The sequence below is a fragment of the Microtus oregoni genome, unplaced genomic scaffold (assembly GCF_018167655.1).
Source record: "Microtus oregoni isolate MIOR12 unplaced genomic scaffold, Mior012 000042F_ref0000377, whole genome shotgun sequence".
Lineage (NCBI taxonomy): Eukaryota > Metazoa > Chordata > Mammalia > Rodentia > Cricetidae > Microtus > Microtus oregoni.
Window position 1 is genome coordinate 1,735,537 of NW_024543209.1, and position 19,568 is coordinate 1,755,104.

Sequence of the window (19,568 nt, forward strand, 5' to 3'; positions counted from 1 at the left end):
ATCCAACCCTTGACAGTGTGCTGGGTTGCTAAGCTGGGATGCTGGTTAGGGCAGGTGTGTTAACTGAATTCTTGACTCGGTGTGTCTGACTGAGGATAGCTTTATCTGGAGCTAACCCCATTTAATTCAGGGAGCACCTGCAATACAGTCTTGGGTAAACTTCAAGCCACAGTGGTATCGGACAGACCATATCACAGAAAACCCTACCTGAGATTCCTTTGTAAAGCTGATGCTGTTTATGTATGAGGGTGTAGATGAGTCTGATGGTTATTGAGTAAATACTACCCTGGAGTCTCCATATGTGTGTGGGGTGTGTGTGTGTGTGTGTGTGTGTGTGTGTGTGTGTTGCTTTGCAAAGTCTGAGAGACAGGAGACAGGTTGGAGTTTTCCAGAGAAAAAAGAAGGAACTTGGGAAGGAAGAACTCAGTCTACAGGATCCCACTGGCTCATGCCATGAGAAGGCACGCAGGAGGAAGTCCTCTCCAAATTGACGGGGAAGAGGTTTTATATCCAGAAGTATGTTCAAGGGCCAGGCTGCCCAGGGTTCATCCTGCATTCACTATTTAGTAGATATATGTATCATGACCAAATGCCTTAGCTACTCTGCCTCATTTTCCTCGTCTTAAAAGGGGAGGCTGAATAATAAAGTAATTGTAGCTGCTTCCTCGGACTGTCAAAGAGTAAATGCCATCATGTATTTAGAACAATGCCTGGTGTGTGGTTTGTACTGAATAAATACTCATTACATCAGTGCTGTTTTCTAATTAGCATAATTGCTATTATTATTCTAAGTTCTACAGAAAATAGTATGTAGCTGGTCTCTCTTCCTGCTGATGAACTATAATTTGAGGTCTTGTCCTGAACAGAATGTGACAGGCAGAAACGTGTTCAGGAGCGTGTTCCTGCAGCTTCACACTTCAGCATCACACTGGCACTGACAGTGAGAAAAGCGAGATCAACACGGCTGCACACACTGGGAGAGCCTTCCCATCTTAGGGGATTCACCGCCCCGTCGTCCTGTCTGTGCCTCTGAGAAGGAGGGGCTTTGATGTGTTTCATGACAAGGGATTGCAAGAGGCCGGGACGGCCCTGCATCTTTTCTTCCCAAGAGCCCAGAAAAGGGTGGGAAAACAGAAAGGAGTAGGGTGGTGTGTGTGTGTGTGTGTGTAGGTGACCTGGACGGGCCCTCCCAGCAGAGGGTCCCCTGGAGTTGATATTACGCGCAGTTGTGAGCCACCATGTGGGTGCTAGGAATTCAGCCCTGCAGCCAGTGTCTTGACCTGAGCCATCTCTTTAGCCCTAACCCACCGCCAGCATTATAAGATGGGTTTTGTGTCTTCATTGGGCTGATGAGCAAACCCAGGCAGACAGTAGTCAAGTAGTTAACCTGAGGTCACTGACCCTTAGATGTGGTTCCTGGAGGTGGCTGTGGGAACGCTCCAGAGGCTGTTGTCAGCCTAGAAGAGGCTGATTCTTGGCTTCTAGCATGGATTCAAATGATGCCCCCTCCTATTTAGATACTACGCTGTTTAGAAGTCCTGACTGTATTGAACTGGATAACTCTGGGGCCACGTGGTAACATAGTCTAGATTCCCTAACAACGTTTGTATTACAACCTAGGAGTTTTCTTAGCAGCCTACTCTTTCCCTGACTTACACACCAAGGTCCCTGACCTGCCCCTTTGTGGGGTGAGGCCTCCGTTTTCACTGTTCTCTGTGGCTTTCAGAGTGCAGGGCTCAAAACTGGTCCTTTTGTGTCTGTTGATACAGCAGGGAGCTTAAAGACTTGTAACCTGATGTTGTTTACCTAAATGAAATGTTGTCATCTAAATGAAAGCCCATCAGACGTGAGTCATGCATGGACTCTGTGGCCATCCCCGCAGTGGATGCTGGGAGTGCAGAAGGACTTGAAACACCATGATAGTCAGAATAATACCAAATTGCTGCACACTGTGAATTCTAAAACCTATGTGTGTGTTACAAGGCAAAGGGGTTTTGCAGGTGTAATGACTTTGAGAAGTAGAGATTATCCAGGCGGGTCCTATGAGTCCAGGGCTCTTTCCACATGAAAGACGGATGCGAGCAAGTGAGCCCGAGACCAGCAAGGGGTAGGAGAAGGGACTGTGAGTCAGGAATGAGGGTGGCCTGTGAAAGGAAGGAGAAAATGGAGGCTCCCTCGGAATGTAGACCCACCTTCCCCTTGGCTTTAGTTCAGTGGTCCACAGTCTGGGTTTCTGACCTCCAAAGCTGTAATGCCGTGTGCGTTTAAGCCGTGACATCTATGGTAATATGTGATAGCAGGATGGTGACCCTTGAGGGAGCCTCTGGGTTAGGAGAGAAAGGGCATCACCACTCCAGAAGCAGAAGGAAGTCTTGATTTGACTAAGCCAAAACAAGACCACCCCGCTCTTATGATTTAGCCTCCAGACTATTACTCTAGACTTTTTCTACATCGATCATCTTTACTTACTCATATCCTGGATATTTTCATATTTATTATGGAGACTGTCAAAGATCCCCCCCAGGGGTCCTGTAGTGTGTATATAACAAATACACAATTCTCAAAGACTCCATTCCAAGACACACGTGCACTCTAGGATCTCAGATACAAACGTGAGGACACATTTTAGCACATGCGTGGTGATGAGACGCTGTCTAGAACACAGGCTGGGTACCTGGCCTTGTGAGGTAGTGCAGGAATAGCTTTGGAGCTGTTGTGTTGGGACGTAGATTGTCACGGAAACGTGAAGAACAGTGAGAAGCCAGCAGAGGCCAGTGACAGCTGGGGGTGGGGCCAAAATGGGCCTCCCCAAAAAGACCCCGCAATTCCCTGGTTATTCAGACTGGCTATGTGACCTTCCCTCAGTTTCCTCCTCTGTAAAACGTGGCTATGGAAGCTGTCAGTCAGGTGTACGTACTGTGAACATTCAGCCAGCGGTTTTTCCTAAGGTGCTTACAACAGTGGCTGGCACACAGGAAGCCGAGCATGTGCTAACAATGTTTAATACGATGAAACTGTTCATAGTCCCACAAATGGCTTTCTAAGCTTCATGATCAGTGACTAGCCGGATGCTAACGCTAAAGAAATCGCTGATGTGCTTCCTGAATGCGCTCTCAGCCTCTCACTCGGCTCTTCATATGCAGCATTAATGATCCTCTTAAGCAGGCCTGTCAGCAGCCTCACCCGGACATCAGTGTCCGCTAATGGGCTTCACCCCTCCCAAAGCTCCTGAGTGCTTTAAAGTGCAGTGCGTGGCGCTCCTTTTGTTTGAGGAATGAAGGCACCAAGGCACCAGGTGGCGGCGCTGCTCAGGGATGAGAGGGATGTAGTTCATCTGTATACATTCTTCCCGGGGTGCCAGGGTGAGAAGTTGTCCACCAGAATGCCAGGCTGCAACTCCACCTGTCCAGCGAAGGTGGGACGGTGGAGCCATTTCCCCGCCACTGGGCTCGGGCTGCCTCAGTTTCTCCACAGACTGTTTGAGTTCATGGAGCACCCTTCCTAAGGCTTCCCCACAGACTCCTACCATGGTTTCCTTACATTCTCAACCTTGACTACTCCCTAGGTGGCAGTAGTGGCCACTCTCGGCATACATCACGTGCAAGATGCCTGGATTGGTCCCCAATTCTGCAAAACTATATAATGATGATGATAACTGTTCACTTTTTCCTCTTGGATACTTTACCTGGTTCATGTTCATTTTCTTATGGGAGGGCCGAGCCACAGGCCAGCTGCCCAGGAGTTCGAGCCTTCTCCTGACTGCCTGTCCTCTTACTGACTCCTCAGAATGATGGTTGCATAATCTATGTTGCAGTCCTACGTTGCTTCCCATGTAGATTTAAGAGGACTGGCTTCTGTGATGGCTCGCAGTTGGTCACTGTCAATGTCAAAGTGGACAGTGTGAGTGGAACCTGGCATCGGGGAAGGTGGGAGTGGCCACTTTCTCTCACTGCTCTGGGCTTCCCTCTCCCGGGCAGATTCCTGGAATGACTGTTCAAGTTCTACAGGGCTCTTCACCTTCAGGCCCTTGTTTCCAGTTTGCAAAGCTTTTTAACTTTCTTTTTATTTATTCTTTGTGTCTTTCACATCATGCATCTCCTTCCCATTCATTTCCTGGTTTCCTATCTACTCTCTGCTCTGGCACACACACACACACACACACACACACACACACACACACAGTAAAAGAAAATTTAAGAAAATAAAAGGGAAATCCCGTTATGGAAGCTGTAGTGTGACACGGTAAGTCACCTTTGCAAAACTTTTTGACCCACCCTTCCCCTGAACTTCTTAGCAGCTCCTGGGCCAGGTGCTTTGCTGATGCTACGAGCTATCTCAACTGCCTTTCCACTCATATTGAGCTTGTATAAGAAAATCCCGAGGACTCTCCTTGCTGCGGCAAGCTGCGGTGGAGCTAGTCATGGCTGGGCAAGCTTTCAGAGTTCCTCCCATTCTTTGACAGAGGATTGATTGAAAGGAGTGCCGCCAAAACTGTGACCAAAGGTGGCATGAGGCTTCCAGAAGAGTCTCAAGGAAAAGCATTGCAAGCAACAGTAGTAGCTGTGGGATCAGGCATGAAAGGAAAGGGTGGAGAGGCTCATCCTGTAGGGGTGAAAGCTGGAGACACAGTTCTCCTCCAAGAATATGGAGGCACCAATTCTAGACGGCAAGATTGTTTCTTATGTAGAGAGGATGACATTCTCGGAAAGTCTGTGGACTGAGATCACTGTTGAAATGGTGTCACATGAAGTTGCCCATTTCGCTGACATTCTGAACTATTCCTCGTGTAAATAATGTCCGAGCCTCCCTTTTATAATAAACTGATGCTGCCTACACCCATGACATCCATCGTCTCTGCAGTTTAGTTTTGCTGTACTGTTATAAACACTTCCAAATAAAATAATATAAATGAAAAAAAGAAAATCTCTCCAATTTGCTTTTTGTCTAACATCATTTCCAAAGCATAAAACTCAAATTCTTTTCTTCATCCATTATATTTTACTATGGCAACTTTTATTCTGCTTTTGATCCTCCCTAGTTTGTTTTGTCTTTTAAAATTTTTTTTAATTTATTTATGTGTCTGTGTCTGTGCATGGCCCTGTGAGTGCAGTTGCCCCAGAGGCCAAAAGAGGGCGTAGTTATGAGTCTCCTACCATGGGTGCTAGAATTCTAGTGGCAGATTCTTTGCAGGAGAGCAAGCGCTTAGCTACTGAGTGATCTCTCTAGCCCCTATTTGTCTTCTTTTGTATCCCAACTTCTCTATTATTATTCTGGTAGGTTTTTAATTCTAAGTACTTTTACAAGGTTTGAGGGGAGACTGTGGGTAGAACTCCAGTAGAACAGCTCAGGAGGTCACCAAAGAACCCAATGAACACAAAGGCCAGGGCTGTTTATAAATGGTCCCCCAACCTAAGGTTCTTCCCTCCTCTGCAGTCAGCCCCTCCCACTTCCCATCCTGCTAAAGAACTGTAAGAGATCTAAAGATTAGGAGTTTCCTAACAGCAGACTAGGGGACAGGAGGGATTAAAAAGAATTCTGAAATAAGTGTTCAACTTCTGACATTGAGCAACACCTGCTGCCCCTGTCCCCGTTCCCACGACTGCCTTTCACTGCCAGCTTAAGACAGCGCTCTCTCAACCACTGCACAAGTTAAGCATCAAAGCACAGAAGTGTTTCTAAGAAAGTAGCTTGTATCGAATGGCCAGGAAAGCTTGTCAAGTACAGGTGGCTGAGTCCTGCTGGAGTCATCCTTCCACGGGGTGGGATAGGGCCTGAGAGTCGTGTTTCTGACAAGTTCCCAAAGATGGAGATGGTCAAGGTCCTAGGACTGTGCTTTGTTAATGATGAATCTAGACAGCTCAGCATGGTGTCCAAGAATGTGGATATCCTTGGGTATTGTCTCGAAATTGTGTGTGTGTGAGAGAGGGGTGTGTGTGTGTGTGTGTGTGTGAGAGAGAGAGAGAGACCCTGAGAGACCTTTGATGCAGTAGTTCTGTGTGAAGGCTTCTGCAGTTTCCTTAAAAGCCCTCAAGTTTTACCCATGCTCCTCTGAGTCTGAAAGCGAGGCCTGATGCTGTCCTCTGCTTGCACAGGTCAGCTTTTGAGAAGCTGTGGTGACCCTGTGCTGAATCCTGTCCCCAGCTTTAAACACTAAGTTACAGGGGGTGTCTGCAAGAGCAGAGAGGCCCGAATGGTCCAAAGTTGACCTGAAGCTTAAGTAATCCAGACCTTAATATTTGGAGTGAATTAGTACTTTCTAGTATGATTTTATAATTGCATGTTTAAAATGTACGTTTTATAAAGTCTGCAGTGAAGCATACTATTTTCTTATAGAAATTCTAAATTAATTATTTTATGTTAATAGGTTACCTTTTTCTTTGTTTTGGGCTTCCGGGAAAATTATTGCAGACATCGCTGACTGTCGACTTGCTCGCTCTGCGTATTTTATTCTCGTTTTCTAGAAAGATTGTTATTGTATGAAAACAAGCTCGCCACAAAGCTTAGTTTCCTTCTTTTTGTGGCAGATCGCTTACAACCTTGGGATTGGTTATATCATCGCTTGCCGACCAGGCCGCTGGCAAAGGCAAAAACAAATTCGTGCCTTATCGAGATTCCGTTCTCACTTGGCTTCTTAAGGTACGTTGTTGACTTGGGGTCGTTTTTTGTCTAAACCTCGCTGTTTCCGACGTGAAACTGTGAAAGGACTGTGCAGAGCTACCGAAGCACACACAGAACCGTCACCCTAGTTCTTAGTGACACGCCAAGAACATGATTTTGTAGGGAGGGCTCGCCAGGTAAGATCGTTTGCTTGAGTACGCATGAGAACCCGAGTTCAAATCCCCAGCACAGAGAAGTGACAGAGAAAGACATCCGACATCTTTTTCTTTTATCTTCATGTTCATGCCCATGCACACACACATGTACACACGTGCTACACAACAGCATACATACACAAACTAACACTACTTACTGTTTTTATTCTATTATAGTGACATTTGTCAGGTATTGTTTATTGTTATAAATATAACAGGCCATATTTCATCTTCTTATAAAATTATGTGAAAAATACTAACACATTTTCACATTGCATTCTGTTTTTCACCAAGAACAAAGTCACGTGTAGACCTCTTTGGTCACGTCTATCTGAAATCCTTTATAGGACAACTTAGGAGGGAACAGCCAGACCTCCATGATAGCCACCATCAGCCCGGCAGCGGACAATTACGAGGAGACGCTGTCCACACTGAGATACGCAGACCGAGCTAAGAGGATCGTGAACCACGCTGTAGTGAATGAGGACCCCAATGCTAAAGTCATCCGGGAACTGCGAGAGGAAGTGGAGAAACTGAGAGAGCAGCTCTCACAGGCTGAGGTAACGTCAGTCTGCCGTGCCCAGTTCCTGAAGTCCCCTAACTGGGGTGTCTGGTGGCTGAGGGCTGTGTGGTTCACCCTTTCAGTGTGTGCAGGTGTCTGCTCTGGGCTGAGAAGCATTGTGAAGAACCACATAACTCACACCAGTTCTTGCCCTAGCCGTCTTCCGGCAAGAAAGGAAGTGAGGTCATTCCTGTCACTACCTAATTGTTGGCTTCAGCCCTTCACTTGGCCCTTGAACTTCCAGTGGGAAATCCTAAGAACAGTGTGTGTGTTTAATTGACACTGTAGATTGTTTCCGTGAGACTTTCATAGATGTTGGGTCTCCTTTCCTTAGTCTTGGAGCCTGGGTCTTGTGGATGGGCACCAGTCTGCATATGGTCCTAACTGGCTACTGTAGCTACGGGATATGTATGGATGACATTATTGATTTCTGCCTTACTGACAGATAAATCTGCTTAAATAACCTTTTTCCTACTTAGATATTTCAGAGATAAACTTTAGCTTTTTTTTTTCAGTCTTTTTGTTTAAAGAGAAACACGATGTCCTCTTCCGTTTACTTTGATTAGCAGAATTCCAAGGCCCACACTGACAGTGCGTGACTTAATCCTTTCTGAAAGTCTATACTTGTTGAGGGAGAGCATATGGCTGCTGAGATGTAGCCCATAGCTGCATAGAACATGCATAGAGCTGCACACAGAATGTGCAGGGCCCTGTGTTCAAATTCCAATACCACAGGCAAGGGTACCATTCTATATGTACTGTATATAATGTTGGAAAGATTTTGAAAGCTGGTGTCTCTGGTCTTGTTTTTAAAGGCCATGAAGGCCCCGGAGCTGAAGGAGAAGCTTGAAGAATCTGAGAAACTGATAAAGGAGCTAACAGTGACATGGGAAGAGAAGCTGAGGAAAACGGAAGAGATCGCACAGGTGGGCTGATGAGGTAGCCTGAAACACTAAGGCCTCCTTCCCCTGGTGCCCGCTGGACAGATGCCTGCCTCCTCCAAAACCATCCAGGGCCCCATTCTCTCTGCCGAGCTCATTTTAAAGCCCCAACTTCACATCTCCCACCAGTCTGCATATGGTCCTGTGCTGCTGGAATACTCTGTTGAATAAGCAAGACTGGGGCAGGGGGAGGGGCCTGTCGTTTCTGTCCCTCATATGATCAAAGGTCCACATTGTGATTCCGTGTTTTTCTTTAGATCGCTTGGCAGAGTAGGGCATTGGAAACACTGATTAGCAGAAAGTCGTAAGACATACAACACAATAAGTTTTCACCATTTGACTCTGTGTGCTTCTTAGAAGATTCTATATGAACATTTAGTAGCATAGACCTTGTAACAAGGGGTAATACAGCAGGAGTGTGTGTTTGGGGTCACTCCACACTGCATTGCATGGGCATTTTAGTTCCACTAACACTGTCCCCAGATCTCACTACCATGTGTTTTCATGAAAAAAGGACTTTGTTGTATTAGCTCTTGTGTTCCAAGTCATAGATCAGTACCCACCACGCTCTAAACTATCGTTAAGTCTTACAAGTGGACTCAAAGCCTGTGACGACAGGGTCTCTACCTGTTCTTCCATCTCCTACAGCTTCCCTCATTTGCTAGGAGTTCTTGGCTCCTGAAATTATCCTCTCTGCCCAGAATCTGGATCTGCTTTCCTGTGACCACTCCTCAAGCAACTGCTCTTGCTTCTTGCTATGAAAACTCATCCAATGCTCCAAGAATTGTCCCACACATATTCTACGCCCGTCGTGCTGCCCCTCCTTGGGAAGCATGCAGCCCTCCATGGCACACCACTATTCTTTCGCATTCTAGTTACGCGGGCTTGTCCTTTTCCCCAGACACTGTGTGTGATTCACGCTGGGTGCCCTATGGCAGTGTCATGTCCTAGGCGCTTAGCAAACTTAGTCGAGCCGAGTAGAATGTGTCACCTCTTTGGCACTGTCCCCAGAAACGGTGACTTATTCTTTCCGTGGATGCATCTTGTGAATCGAACAACAGAGTGTCTCTGCTTTTGTCTGTTTCCATGCCCAGGAGAGACAGCGGCAGCTGGAGAGCATGGGCATCTCCCTGGAGACCTCCGGGATCAAGGTAGGGGATGACAAGTGCTACCTTGTCAACCTGAACGCGGACCCCGCCCTCAATGAGCTTCTGGTTTACTATTTAAAGGTGAGTATGTCTGATCGGCAGATCCCTGCCACCCCGCATCATCCCAGCAGAACCCGGATGCCTGGTCTCATGCTTTTGCTTTTTGTACCCAGCTTCACCCTGAGTAGAAAGACCATGGACAGTGCAATCCCACATCACTGATCACCAAAAATAACTTTTGTTTCGCCTTGAGTACAGGCTGCAGAGGGACACAAATGGACAACTCAGGGTACACCTGTTGGAGGAGGTCCCACCTGTAAGGTGACAGAGTTCCGAGGTGTTTGGCGGTCTAAGAGGTCATAGAGAGTCTTCATTATAACACTAAGGAGCTCTCAAGACCCACACAAGCCTAGAGAGACCCTAGGCTAGATTCAAGAGCGGAGCTCTTCCAAGTCTGCCTTAGCTCTGACCCCATGATCAGGAAAGGACTTTCGTCCTATGATCCTTCATTTAAGGCCTTTTAGCATTGGTCCCGTGGCTTCGGTGTGCACTGACCATACTAGGGACATCTCTGCAGTAGGTTTCCAAATGCCCTGGGGTTAGATCCCATGCACATTCTTTGAAAGTATCAAGGACTCCAGTGCATGTTTGTGTGCCTAGGTTATAGCCATCGGTCTGGACGTGTTTAGATTGGGGGTGTTGGAGCACAGACACACAGCTATTAGCTTTCAGAGCTGCCTCACCACTGACCAGGTGCCTGCCAAAGCCCTGCCATTCATGCATGATAAAATGCGAAAGCTGGAACAAACGACACTTAATGTTTTTCCTAAAGTAGTTTTTAAAAATTATTTATTACTTTATTTTATGTGCATTGGTGTTTTGCCTACATGTACATTTGTGTGAGAGTTCCAGAACCCCTGGAACTGGAGTTACAGACAGTTGTGAGCTGCAATGTGGGTGCTGGGAATTGAACCCAGGTCATCTGGAAGAGCAGTCAGCGTTCTTAACCTCTGAGCTACCCCTCCGGTCCCCTAAAGTATTTGGACCTCATGAGTCTCCAGAAATGTCAGAGAGAGGCCAAGGGTTCTTTGGCTACATTTATAGAACTACTGGCCAATTTTATTAAGCAAGAAATGGGACATCCAAGCCAGGTGTGGTAGCACATGCCTATAATCTCAGTATGTGCGAGGCGTAGGCCAGAAGGATTGGGAGTTTAAACTCAATCTCCAGTACATAACAAGTTCAAGGCCACACTGGGCTATATGGGACCCTATCCTAAAGGGAAGGGAAGGGACAGAGAGATAGTTGAAATAGGACACTTGATTGCATTCGTGCGAGGTGGCCTAACTGACAAAGGGAATTTAGTTGCCCATCAAAACACTTTTAACTATAACATACACACAGAGAGTATGCATGTTATGGTAGTTTATTTATATGCCAGAAGAGGGCATTGGGTCCCATTATAGATATTTGTGAGCTACCATGTGGTTTCTGGGAATTGAACTCAAAACCTTTGGAAGAGCAGCTAGTGCTCTTAGCAGCTGAGCCATCTCTCCAGCCCCCTGTTACGGTAGTTGAATATTAAAATGATGGTCAAGGATTGGGTACCTGGAGTCTTCTTAAATTTATTTGACTTGTTTTATTTATGGGTATATATGTATGCCTGCTTGTCTCTGTGTGTACAACATGCATGAGGCCAGAAGAGGATATCAGGTCCCCAGAACTGGAGTCACAGGTAGTTGTAAGCCACCATATGGGTTCTGGGAACCAAAGCCACATCTTCTTCAAGAACACCTTGGTAAGGATTTTGATCCCCTGGGAGTATATAATATGCAGTGGAGAATGAACTAGAATTGAAGCAGGGAACCTCAGTCTCCTATGATCTTTTTCCTTCCACTTTTTTCAGAGGTAAAAACGTGGTACAGCTAGCCCTTGACCTACCGAGGCTCCATGAGTCAGCTTGGGATCCGTTATTTAGGGAGAGCGAATTGTTTCTGATCCTGGCTTGTAAACCCAGGATCTTGTGTGTGGAAGGCAAGCGCTGTGCTACAGAACTGTATCCCCAACCACAGACATCTTCATTTGAAAGACCTAGCGTTGCGTTTTCTCCATTGCATACAGAAGTAATGCCACAGTGATTAAATAATTTGTAGAGCAATATAGGAAGGTGCTCTGTGAATGAGCAGGGGTACACAGCAACTAAGTCCCCAAAGAGATTCTAAGACTCAGATCTTTAAAACTACATGGATTTGTACATCATATAACCACAGACTTCACCACTGTATGGAATGCTGACATTAGAAATGTTGACAAGTGTGTGTCTGTCTGTCTGTGCAGGCACATGCACGTGCGCAAACACACATGCACACACACGTCAAGATTAATGTCATGTCTTCATCAATTACTTTCTGCCTTAGTTTTTGGAATGGGGTGAAAACACTGAGTCCAAAGCCTACTGATCAGCTATACAAACTGGCTGCAAAGCCCCAGGGAATCCCTTCTCTGCCTCCTCAACATCAGGATGGAAGGCAAAACCACCATGTCTGACTTTTTGTATAGATAGATACTGGGGTCATCTTTACCAACTGAGCCATGTCCCCAGCCCTAAGGTGGGAAGGAAGGATGCTGAGGTAAAATTTACTACAAGACTGCCTTTTAGTGGTTCTGAAATGGAGTCCTTTTAAAAAGAATCCAGTCAAATAGGTTGAATAAATAATATTGTCTTAGTTTTGTTAAAAAAAAAAAAAAGAGGGCAAGAGAAAAGAAAGGAAGGAAGGAAAGAAAGAGAAAAAGAAAGAAAGGAGGAGAGAAAGAGAAATAGAGGCTTAGGATGAAATGTCATGCTGGTACCCACTCAAATAGTAAAAATTCAATCTAGAATTAGAATTCAATGTCTGCTATAGCTATGTCTAATTTTCTTATGTTTTAAAATGATAATCATTGTTGATACAGGAGCTAGTTTTGATAGGGTTTTAAACATTTTTTTTTCTTTGGTGCTCTTGTTTGATTGGTTTTGGTTTTGGGGTTTTTTTGAGTTTTTTTGAGACAGGGTTTCTCTGTGTAGCCCTGGCTGTCCTAGAACTCTGTAGACCAAGCTGGCCTTGAGCTCAGAGATCCCGCCTACCTCTGCCTCCTGAGTGCTGGGATTAAAGGTGTGCACTACCACTGCCCAGCTGAATTTAAACATTTTTAAAAAGCCGGGCGGTGGTGGCGCACGCCTTTAATCCCAGCACTCGGGAGGCAGAGGCAGGCGGATCTCTGTGAGTTCGAGACCAGCCTGGTCTACAAGAGCTAGTTCCAGGACAGGCTCCAAAACCACAGAGAAACCCTGCCTTGAAAAACCAAAAACAAAACAAAACAAAAAAAAAAGTTGTTTCTAGGTAAGATTTTAGCTTAAGAAAATTATTACTGCATCCATCCATCCATCCATCCATCCACCTACCTGCCATCCTACCAATCTATTTATCTATCTGTGGAGGGCATGCACTTGCCACAGCATATGAATGGAGTCAGAGGACTATTTTTCTTCCACCATACAGGTCTTGGAGACTGAACTCAGATTATCAGACTTGGTGATGAATGCCTTTATCCTCTGAGCCATCACACTGACCAATGTTTTGCCTTCTGATGCTCAAGATGTCCTCCTGTGCCGTTCATTTCATACAGTCCTTGATTTATTCCAGTTGCTTGTGACCATTTCTGGTTGAGTGCCTTGTGAACTTGGTTTCCTCTCTTCAATTCTGCGTTCCAGGATCACACCCGCGTGGGTGCAGATACCTCTCAGGACATCCAGCTCTTTGGGATCGGGATTCAGCCCGAGCACTGTGAGATCGACATCGCCGAAGATGGAGACATCACTCTCACGCCTAAAGAAAATGCAAGGTAGGAGGCGCCCGTGGAGACGCCAGCCTCTCCTTTTCTTGCTTCAGTTACATCAGTTAAGGATACGCTGGGGATCCTAGAGGGTTTGCTTTCTGTTTACGGGCGTGTGTTAGTTACTGTTTTCATTGCTTAACCAAATATACCTGGAAGGAAGCATTTATTTCAGTTCACAGTTTGAAAGGGTACAGTTCATGTAGCTAGGAAGTCATGGTGGCAGGCAGGGCTTTTTGTTTGTTTGTTTGTTTGTTTGTTTTTGGTTTGTTTGTTTGCTTGTTTTTGTTTTTCAAGACAGGGTTTCTCTGTGGCTTTGGAGCCTGTCCTGGAACTAGCTCTGTAGACCAGGCAGGTCTCGAACTCACAGAGATCCGCCTGCCTCTGCCTCCCGAGTGCTGGGATTAAAGGCGTGCACCACCATCGCCCGGCTTCAGGCAGGGCTCTTGAGAGTGACAGTAAGAGCATGAAGCAGCTGGCACCATCTGACATCAGGAAGTAGAGAGAACCAGACCTGTCCAGACACAGGGTAGCTTTATCTCCTAAGATCTGCCCCCAGGGACCCACTTCCTCCAGTGAGGCGTCACCTCCCACATTCCTCAACTTTAGGATACAGCGCCACCCACTGGAGATCTGCTGTTCTAGAACAGGAGCCTGTGGGGTCTGTTCATATTCTAGTGATAGCAGTATAGAACTTTGAGGAGTAATAGTGTTGTCTTAGTTAGGGTTTTCTACTGCTGTGAAGAGACACCATAACCACATCAACTTTTACAAAGAAAACATTTAATTGAGGTGGCCGCTTACAGTTTCAGAGGTTCAGTCAGTTATCAGTATGACGGCGTGCAGGCAGATGTCCCTGGAGCTGCGAGTCCTACATCTTGCAGGCAACAGGAAGTCAACTGACAGTCACGCTGAGGGAAACTTGAGCAAAAAAAAACCTCAAAGCCCTCTCCCACAGTGACAGTCTTCCTCCAACAAGGCCATACACCTCCGTATAGTGCCACCCCTTTTGGGGGCCATTTTCTTTCAAACCACCACCAGCATGTCTTAGGGTTTCTGTTGCTGTGAAGAGATACCATAACCATAGCAACTCTTATAAAGAAAAACATTTTATTGGCTGACCTACAGTTCAGAGGTTCAGACCATTATCATTATGGTGAACCATGGTGGCGTTCAGGCAGACATGGAACTTGAGAGTGGCTGAGAGTTCTACATCTTGGGTAGGAATAGGATGTGATCAGAGACACTGGGTGGTGTCTTGTGCATAGGCGACCTCAAAACCCGCCTCCACAGTGACACACTTCCTCCAACAAGGCCACACCCACTCCAACCAAGCCACACCTCCTAATAGTGCCACTCCCTTTGGGGACCATATTCTTTCAAACCATCATATGGCTTTTGTTTTGTTTTGGTTGGTTGTTTGTTTGAGACAGTCTATTGTTCAGTACTGTGTACACCAGGCTAGCCCACCTGGGACCATCCAGGGATTCTGTCTCTACCTTCTTTGTCTCCATAGGAATGATAAGATGACAGATGTGTTGCTATCCCCAGCTTTATATGATTCTGAGAATCTGATTTCAGGTCCTCACGCAAGCTTTACTCAATGAGCTGTCTCCCCAGCTGCATTTTGTAAATGTCTGTTAACCATCCTGTAGTGCTGTTTTATATCTCCATCAGAAACACAGAGTTGGGCCTCATTCTTAGGGGCATAGGCAGACCCTTCCTGACTCATGACCGAGACTGGGTTTCTGTTACTCCTTCTTCAATGGTTTCCCAGAATACATTCATTAGGAGAACAGTCCCTGTTACTTCTTTGAATTTTGGGACTACTGTCTTCCATCCACCTAACATCTTCCTTTGTGTCCCTTCAGGTCATGTGTAAATGGCACCCTCGTCTGCAGTACCACCCAGCTATGGCACGGTGACAGAATCTTATGGGGAAATAACCACTTTTTTAGGTATCAGCTTCATGTTCTCTGATATTTCCATTTGCCTTCTTTTCTGTTGTCTATTTAAGTATAAACCAAACTGATTTTATCTAATGATAAAAACCCGCACAGAATTAATTTACCTAAGAGGAAACGGCGGGACTGGTTGAGAGACTTTGAGAAAGATGCAGGTCCGGCAGAGCATGACCTGGATGCTGCAAGCGAGGCCTCCTCGGAACCAGACTACAACTACGAGTTCGCACAGATGGAGGTCATCATGAAAACCCTCAACAGCAATGGTAAGATGCTCTCTCCGGCAGCAGCAGATCTTACAGGGGCCCACAGGGGATAAGCAAAGTCTCCCCAAAGTTTAGACACATAAAGCCAATAATTCCTTCCAGTGGCCAGCAGCAAGGAGCAGCAGCATCAAGACAGCTCAGGGAACTCGGGTAGAACCAGAGAGTCTGCAGATGGCCCCCTCTTTGGGGAATCTCTTGTTCTCAAGCCAATCGCAATAGCATTTCCATGGTCTCAGTATTTATGAAATCAGTTTGACAGATTTTTTTTTTTAATCAAATTTTCCATCATTGATCTTGTCATTTTCTGGAAGAGTGATAAAGGTCCCCCAGGAAAATACAGATCCAGAATTCTCATGGATGTGAAAGGTAATATTTACTATCAACTCAGGTGGGAATTATACTTCTGAAGAGGCTTACTTGACAGGTACACTCAAGCACCTTTGATAAAGATGACGCTTGAAGTGAAATGTTCCCAGGCTCTTTGCCTTACACCCTCTCCGCCTCCCTCACCCCCACTTCCTGTGCCAGGCTCACTCTTGCCAGTGTTAGTATCACCTGTGAAGAGCGATGCCTCCCTCCTCCACCAGGTCCCCGAAGTGGCGCTTCCCTCTGAGGCACCCATGCATCCTCTGTCATGGTGCAGATGAGCTGATGGCCTTGGCGTCCTCAGAATTCCGTCTCCTGCTAGGTGGCTTTCCGACCGTAAGCCTGTCTGCCTGGTGGTCCTCCCCGTGGTGGTCCTACTTGAAGATCCTCTTCCCCCTCCTGTGGTTTCAGACGAAGCTGGCTCACCAACGCTGGGACAGAGGTTCTTAATTGCTGCCTTAGCATGTGGGATCCTGGCTGGCTTTCAGCGGGACCGCTGAGGGACGTTGCTTGCTGTGAGCTTTGGCAAACTCTAACAGGCAGTATTGGGATGAAGCGAAGGTTTTTCTGCCTGACCAAAGTGCTTCTTGATCATGACTGAGGATCTCCCAACCATATTCCAACTCTGTTACCGCCCAGCTGTCCTTTTCCCTACACACCCAGCAGCACAAGAATGTAGCTAGCTCTAAAATTAGGAGTATTTAGGGACTGGTTAGAAGGTCATGAGGTAGTTTCTAACATCTAAGATTAGAGACTTCTCCCCCATCCCCAAAGGCAGACGTCCCTTCTAGCCCAGTGTGAGTCATTTCCAATGCTGTTTCTAATGCCCGCTCCTAACACCCTGTCCTGTCTCTCCCCCAACAACACCCCTGCCCTTTCTCTCCCCCAGGGCCCCTGTCCTGTCTCTCCCTCAGCACCCCTTCCTGTTCATTCCCCCATCACCCCCCCAAAAAAAACAAAAAAACCGACTCTTTGGTACCCTGGCCTTAGACACCAGATGCACTGAATTTTGAAATGGTTCTCTTGAGAAGAGGAAAATGAAGTGGCAGTGTAGCTCAGTGGTAGAGTGATCGCCTAGCATTGCCTGAGGCCCTGGCTTCCATTCTCAGAAGCAGGGAGAGAAGACAAGAAGCGCGGGGTGGGGGTAGGGGGTGTCCTGGGCCAGATCATAAACAGGTTACCTTGCTAACTGGATCCATTTTATTTTAAAACACGTTGGGGGTGCATCAGAGGCAGGTCCAGCAGGATAGGGGAGCATCTCTGTAGACCCAAGATACTATCTGATGGCATTCTTAGATTTGGGGTTGGTGGGAGCTAGTGATCTATTAAGTTAATGATTGGGTAAAGGTTTATCTATTAGTCGCAGGGTGTTCGTTCAGACACAGAGGTTGGCAAGGAATGGCTGATTCAGAGGACTAGAACTCACCCAACTGCAGCATTCCAATCTCTCCACAGTCCTGAAATTCGGATCAGCCTCTGTAGACACAGTTGCTTTCCAAGCATTTTCTTTCATAGCACCCCCTGCTGGTCAAGTTCCACATTGCGTGCATGCGGGAGTACATTTATGTATTAATTATAATGTCCCTTGTAGTTAGAAATCTCATTCTGAGGATCTGATATAAATGAGACTAGTAGTGGGCAGGATAGCAGTCTTCAGGAGAGAGAAAAAGTCATTAAGAAATTTCTGGATCATTAAAAAGCTATTAGCTATATTAGAACCTCTTTTAAAAGAGGCTGGGTAGTGTAGCAAAGGCATCAGACTGATTGATAGGTGAGAGGAATATTGTCAGACATTCCCGCAGGCTTGGGAGATAGCTCAGTCAGTAGTTTCCTGATAAAGACCTAAGTTCAGTCTCTAGCACCCACATTAAACAAATAAGCAAAAACAACATTCCAAAAGCTAGGGGTAGTGACATGGACCTGTATTCCCAGCCCTGGAGAGGCGGGGGGGGGGGGGGGATCCTGGGACTGGATGAACTTCCAGTCTAGAGTAACTGGTGAGCCCCAGGCTAGTGAGAAACCCTGTTTCAAAACACAGGGTATGGGGCAGGGGGCTGATAAGGTGTCTCAGCAGGTCAGGGTGCTTAGTAACAAGCCTGACAGTCTGAATTTGGTCCCCCAGAACATACATGACATAAGGAAAAAGCCACCTCCTCCACACACATGTCACTATGAATGCATGTGCACACACTAAATAAATCCATGTTTTTAAAGGTGATTTACCTCTGGCCTTCACATGTACATATCGTACAGGCATTCCCACATACAAATATGTTTACATACACACACATAGATACATATATATGTATATAAAACCAAAATAAACTTGAAAAATAAAGCAAAATAAACAAAAGAAAAACAAGAGAGAACTATGTTCCCATAGTGGTGATCAGAAGTAAAACAGCCTAGCCCCTGAACAGGACTGTGTGTGACGAGGAGGTGACCTGGGAGTCCTGCTTAAGGGGCCCAGGTGCAGGGCTGAGTTGCTCTCCTTCTGTATTTGCATCTTGTTCTGTGGCCTCCATAGAGCCTGTGTCACTGTGGCTCCTGGTGCTGTTTTAAGCAGCCTCAGTCGCTCGGCCTCCATGTTGACAAGGAACCTGGCTTGAGATCCTGCAGCATCAGCCAGCAGGGTCACGTGTGTTTCTGCAGCATAAAAAGCTGAGATGTGGATAGATAGATATGTTCTTTAGGACCCAGGCAGTAGAAGTCAATGGCACAGTTCCTGCTTAGCATGAATAAGACCCTACATTCGATCCCTAGTATGTCTTTCAGTATCTCTTCACAAAACGCAGTAAAAAACAATTTCTCAGTGACAAATCTGCTGTTGCTTTGAAGAAGCAATGGACTTAATGAAATACAGTTGTATGTTTTGAAGACTTTGTTCTTTGATGAGTGCTGATACGGAGTGACTCTCAGGCTAAGAGCATCGCATCAAGACATATTTATCAAGTTGATTTCTGATCCTCGTTGACATTGAGCTTCTAATCTAAGCTCAGTACATGGTGCTGTCCTTGGTTGTCATTGGACCTTGGTCATCTGTGTGATATTTCGGAACCCCAGTTTCCTCTACATTAAAATGGAGATGACACCCACCACAGGGAAGGGGGGGGCTGCAGGTTTCTTTGGAGGTCATGCTTGCAGTCAGTTTGGTCCCTGCTCTTGAGATGCAGCCAGTAAAGTCACATTGGCATGGTAGCTGTCGTTTTCATTAAAACAACTTACAGCATCTTGCAATTATACGAAGCTGCTTGTTTTTGCTGTGTTAACTTTATTCTTAAGGTTCGCGTGTTCTCTCCTCTTACATGCTAATGTAGAAAGCATATTGTCTGTGTTTATTGCATAAACTGGTGGGGTATTTTGGAAGAGTCTCTGAATAGCCATGATCAGGTGATTACAAAACTCCTGAATCACCGACCAGATTCTTTCTGGAAACTGAGACAACTGGATGGGAATACAGCCCAGGTTATCAGGGAATCACAGGCAAACGTGTCAACATAAAAGAAGGAATCTACATCTTACACTGGTCTAAAGATGCGTCTCCCCACAGTCCCGTGAACTTCTGGAAGATGCTCACTGTGATGGGTAGTCCTCCCCTGCACCGTGTGGCTGTCAGCATACTGACTCTTTGCAGGCTAC

At 46.2% G+C, this 19,568-nt stretch overlaps 1 protein-coding gene and 1 pseudogene across 6 annotated transcripts in view; both read left to right on the top strand.

Moving 5' to 3' along the window:
* Positions 1–19,568, top strand: part of Kif13a (kinesin family member 13A) — a 179,586-nt gene that overhangs the window by 106,042 nt on the left and 53,976 nt on the right. For all 6 annotated transcript variants that reach the window (XM_041632689.1, XM_041632691.1, XM_041632692.1 and 3 more), the window contains 7 exons: positions 6,525–6,636; positions 7,160–7,372; positions 8,190–8,300; positions 9,410–9,544; positions 13,215–13,345; positions 15,208–15,294; positions 15,397–15,563. In XM_041632689.1, the coding sequence (XP_041488623.1) occupies positions 6,525–6,636; positions 7,160–7,372; positions 8,190–8,300; positions 9,410–9,544; positions 13,215–13,345; positions 15,208–15,294; positions 15,397–15,563 (956 nt within the window). The remainder of the gene's footprint in view (positions 1–6,524; positions 6,637–7,159; positions 7,373–8,189; positions 8,301–9,409; positions 9,545–13,214; positions 13,346–15,207; positions 15,295–15,396; positions 15,564–19,568) is intronic.
* Positions 4,421–4,721, top strand: LOC121433991 (annotated as a pseudogene).